The 5,352-nt window shown below is 41.3% G+C and overlaps 1 protein-coding gene across 1 annotated transcript; it reads left to right on the top strand.

Moving 5' to 3' along the window:
- The first annotated feature begins 1,008 nt into the window (after window positions 1-1,008).
- eny2 (ENY2 transcription and export complex 2 subunit) lies at window positions 1,009-3,711 on the top strand. Its single transcript, XM_080767768.1, has 5 exons — window positions 1,009-1,182; window positions 1,344-1,421; window positions 1,746-1,816; window positions 2,228-2,302; window positions 3,362-3,711. The coding sequence occupies exons 2-5, from the start codon at window positions 1,354-1,356 to the stop codon at window positions 3,433-3,435; spliced, it is 288 nt and encodes a 95-aa protein (XP_080623894.1). The 5' UTR covers window positions 1,009-1,182; window positions 1,344-1,353; the 3' UTR covers window positions 3,436-3,711.
- The last annotated feature ends 1,641 nt before the right edge of the window (window positions 3,712-5,352 follow it).

The following is a 5,352-nucleotide window of genomic DNA, read 5'->3' as shown; positions in this document are numbered from 1 at the left end:
TGGGTTGCCCGTGTGGGCTTTAAGTGGGTTCTACCTGGGCCCTAGGTGAGCCCCACCTTGGCAATTTATGTGGGACCCTAGTGGGTCCTAACTGGGCTTGCCCATTTGGGCTTTCAGTGGGTTCTACCTGGACCTACATGGGCTTGGCCCACTTCCAACCCATGCCCAGTTAGCCCACATGTAGACCATGTGGGACCCTCATAATTTGCCCAGTTCAAGCCCATTCCCACTTGGTACCCATGTATCCCGCATTGAAACCATATGGGCACCAAGTGGGCGTGCTGGCTGGGAAAGTATTCAATCAGTCATTCAGTCAGTCAGTCAGTCAGTCAGTCAATCAAACCCCCGCCCCCCCACCACAATGGAAACAAGCCCTTAGGGATTTTTGTGTTATCCTTTTAGCATCATTGTATGAATTGTTTCACTGTACTGTACTGTACTGTACTTGCAAACTGTTATTAAACTGTATTAAGTATTCAATCAATCAATCAATCAATCAATCAATCAATCAATCAATCACAACCTTTGATTCTGTGAACAAGGTTTTATGGTCATGATTCACCAGGATCCTGGATGGCTTGATTAAAAATATATATATAATTTTGAGTGATGGAAATACCGGTAAGCGAATTAGCACAACACCCCATACATCCCATTCAATTCAATGCAATTAATTTAGGGCTTATGGTAGGGGAAATAGCCAATAAGGAGCTTTTGCACAAAATAACACCTGGACCTCTTTGATGGGGACGTAACAACTACAAAGAAAGGTAAGAAAGCCTTTTAGTATGGAATTCTCCTTTAAAATAATAGATATTATATTATATTTTTGCTATGCTCTATTCAGAATGTGAATTATACAAAGTTAAGACAATCAATGTCAATTTAATTTAGCATCTCCTTCTTGCATAAAGGGTGGAAGTGTTCGTCGCCATCCTTAACGATTAATCTGTTGGCCAATACCACCATCTAGTGGTGTAAATGAGGATTACATTTTGCAACTTGCAAGTAGGTATAGGAACTAGGAACTACTTCAGCCGATACATTGTTCCATGCGGGAATCTGATTTGTGTAGGAATATTAGGTTGTTGTGTTTATATCAATAACAATTGAATCTGCCAATTTTGACCTCGGTAATTTGATGTGTTAAACACATCATGCGCATTTTGTTTATTGCTTGGGGTGAGTGGTTTAAGGAATTTGTTAAAGGCTATATGCTACTTAGCTTCCCTAGCCGACAGTGTTGTTCGCTAATTAGCAGCTAACTCTTAGCATTATCAAAATGCATCGCCAACTAACTAACAAACCATAAATGACATGCTGTCCTTTTCCTTATCTCGCAGGTACACGAATATGAGTAAAGATTCCAAAATGAGGGCAACCATAAACCAGAAGTTGACTGAAATGGGAGAGCGAGAGAGGTGATGCAGACTTCTTGTTATGTCAACAAGATTGATTGATTTGATTAATTTTATTAACAGTTTTCAGGCGGGGAGGGGGGGACACAGTAAAGTGCAGTTCAATACAAGGTCTGCTAAAGAGGATTTATACAATTATAACCCAAGAAACCACTAGGCCTATGGTTTAATTGTTTCCATTGGGATCCTTCATATTCAATTAATCTGAACATTACTTTTTAATCTGTTCACTGGACAGTACACACACACACACACACACACACACACACACACACACACTGACTGTCCAGTGATCTTACCTGCACTTTGGATTTGTTTGGTCGGCAGGTTGAAGGAGCTGCTGAGAACTAAGCTGACTGAATGTGGATGGAAGGACCAAATGAAGGCTCACTGCAAAGGTACAAATGAGAGCACCTTTCATACCAAAGAATAAATTCTAACGGTTTTTTAGGGTGTTTCAGTGGTGCTCAAAGTTTTCATGTCAATGCCACTCCCAATAAATTATGTATTTGGCTGCAGACCCCATCTCAATATTTTATTCCAGGGACCGCCAGAACCAAAGAGAGAGAGAAAAATGCTCTATCTATCTATCTATCTAGCATCTACAAGCTTATAGTGTGGCACACCATGAGCTTGTATTGAATACAAAGTATAAACTATGGTTAAAAGTAAAACCTGATGCTTTCCCAGTGTTAATGTGTTAAAGTCGTCTATATTAATTCATGTAGATCTGGTGGCCAGATTGCAGGCTAGCAAAAAAAAGATCTATATTTCTAGTTTGTAATGAAGTGTTCTCTCCCTCATTGCAGAAGTCATCAAAGAGAAGGGCTTGGAGCATGTAACCGTAGAGGACCTTGTGGTGGAAATCACCCCCAAAGGAAGAGGTATGTAGGTAGACTATATTCAGTGTGCTCACTTATATTACTAGCAAGGTTATACTGTAGCTTTTCAACACATCTTTTCCATGTCTTGTGCTAAATGTAAGCGGCAGGGGAGCGCCATGTTCTATGAGGAATTTTATTTATGATGCATGTAATTTAAAACACTCACGGCCAGGTTGTCTCAAATGTGCACTTATGTGTATAACTCTATTCTGTTTGGACTGCAGTATCGTTGCTAAGACGTTTCTTTCTGTAAGTCTGAATTGTTCTATCAAATTTCATTGACTAGCCGCAATTTGCAACACTAGATTTCTTTTTAATAATGGGATTAATCTAGAGTTGAAATACCCTCCATTGACAGCCCATTTCTGATCTGCTTGTATTAAACAACGTTAAACTCACCAACAGTGCAGCTGTAGGGCAAGCTTGAATTATCGTCTTTCAATCTGCAAAGCGTTTGTTTCTTACAAATCCACCGTAGACATGTTATGAGCTACTTTCCGCTAAGAAATTCCATGCCGTGATAAAACATTTTGGAGTTTGGAAGCACTCTTTTTTTATTAAGGGGTCGTGCTGCTGCCTCCTGCATTATGTGCAAATTCGAAACAGGGCGTTCAGTGACTTCTACGAGCGCTTCCAAAAACTTAAAAAAGGAATCACCTGCACAGAATTTCTTGACAAAGTAGCTCATAGCATGTCTATGGTGGATTTTTATGAAACAAACGCTTTGCAGAATGAAAGAGGACAATTCAAGCTTGCCCTACAGCTGCAATGTTGGTGAGTTTGACGTCGTTTAATCCAAGCGGAAATTCGATTTGGATCTATGGGCTGTCAATGGAGGGTATTGAAACTCTAGATTCAACCCATTATGAAATAGATCTAGTGTTGCAAATTGCGGCTGCTACATTGACAGGACGTGGGGCTGTGGCTGGTTGGCATCAGATCAGATCATCAGATGGCCAAATAATGAAAATGTTTGAGAACCACTGTGCTAGCTAGAGGACTTGTAAATTGTGCTGCTCTGTAATGTCATGCTGACCAATGTCTCTCTGTCTCTTTCAGCCTTAGTGCCAGACAGTGTCAAGAAGGAGCTTCTTCTGAGAATAAGATCCTTTTTGGCTCAGCATGCCACATGAACAAAACAACAATCCAATGTTTTGACACGTTGTTTTCACACCCAGAAGACCTGCCTATGCTGTCATGATGTAGAAGTTTGTTCTTTTTCTTTTTTTGTCTTTTGGATGTTTGCTCTGCAGTTTTTTGTATTGGTTTTAACTGAATGTATAACATTACCTATTTGATTCTGTTTTCATTTAAACCGGTGTTGTCAAATGCATCATGTACCTTGCACACTCAATTCTCAATTGTTTATGAAATGTCTTGTATGAATAAAGTTTTAATTGAATATCTTACGCCTCTTTGACAAGTGTATGACCTCACACATTTAGGTTGGCACATAAACGTTTTGGAGTGATGGTCAAGTTGACAAATATTATCTGTGCTGTCATAGTTCATATGAAATTGAGTGGCTTTATAGCACACTCTTGTCAAAAGAGCTCCATTCATTCATAGCTCTGTGTATGTGTAGCCTAACCTCAGAGGTACAGTATCCCGGACAGTAGCCAACTTCATGCCTAGTCTTTCAAAGATAGAGTCAAAACAACAATATCACAAAGTCATGAAAAGAGTCTTTATCAAAATGCTTGACAGAATATATGGAGCTGTATGGACAATTTACCCTGGTAACTTGAAACGCACTGGGCTCGCGCACTGAAATAAGGTTGTCCTTTGACTAAATGACACATCCCCAGTGCTTATATCCAAACATCCACGCTCCCCTGATGACAAGACGGCCGCTGCTTTGCTTCCTAGAATAACAGGGTGTTCCTGACAGAAGGGAGAGATTGGGGTAGAAAGAGGGAGATTATGAAAAGATAAACAGGAGTGACCCTGTTCACACGGAAAGGTATAACTCATGTGGATGCACACAAAGGACAAATTGCCCTCCCAGAACAGGATTGTCGAATTGTTTCAAGGTCCTCGGTGCACAGTGAACAAGTGCACACAAGTGTTCCAACGGGAGAGTCACTGGGTGGACAAGTATATTAAAAGAAGGGAAAAAATCACCTAGCTGTGATGGGTTGTCAAAATCAGTAAAAAGCTGGATCATGACCTTTGCACCTTTGTGTCCTGCCAATGACATGTTCAACCACCATCTCGGCTACCTCCATTCTTTTGCTATGCTGCTGTGCAAAGTCATAAACCTCTTATCAAAGCGATAAAAGACTTGAGCTGCCTGCTTAGATAATATAATAGTCATGGTTTTACAAAATTAACAAAATCCCCCCCTTCAAGCTGACACAGATCATTTTTGTTTTGTTAAAACCTCTCTAGTTACACATGCGGAATGGCTAATTGGTTATATATGACGTTCAGAGGGGACGTGAACCCAAGCACACCCACCCCTCGGCACGAGTAGCACATTAGTGGGTAGTGAGTGAGTCGTTGCACTGGGTCACCCGCCGAAGACAGACGGCGTGTTTTCTTAGCCGAAGGACCCACTGTGACATCAGCCCAGGTGACAACATGCTGATATACAGTGCTGCTGGGGAGGCCAAATGGAACGCACCCGTCCAGCCCCGGGCGCACACGCTACTTTAACCCATTCTGACCTGAGATCAGATTCTAAAAATGTCTTCTATACATCCTGACAGTTTTCCATTCTGACCTGAGATCAGATTCTAAAAATGTCTTCTATGTCAGTCGCTCTTTGATTTTTCAAAAATGGCAGACCTACAAGCTCGTAGCGCGCCACTCGGTGGCGCGCTATGAGCTTGTAGATCTGCTATTTTTCAATAGATAAAGCATAACATAGTGCTAACACCAAAATGAGTGCCCGCCCAGAATGGGTTAATGGCCTGCATCAATCCCCATGTTATCAGGAGATCTCCCTGGACCGTGCGCGCGGGGGCTCGACACAATACAGTAAACTTCAGAACCTTTTTGCGGGGGTAGAATTACAGGTGATGCAATTTATTATCATACAAGATTTT

The sequence above is a fragment of the Protomyctophum bolini genome, assembly GCF_963924005.1.
Source record: "Protomyctophum bolini genome assembly, chromosome: 7".
NCBI lineage: Eukaryota > Metazoa > Chordata > Actinopteri > Myctophiformes > Myctophidae > Protomyctophum > Protomyctophum bolini.
This window is presented reverse-complemented; position numbering and strand designations above follow the sequence as displayed.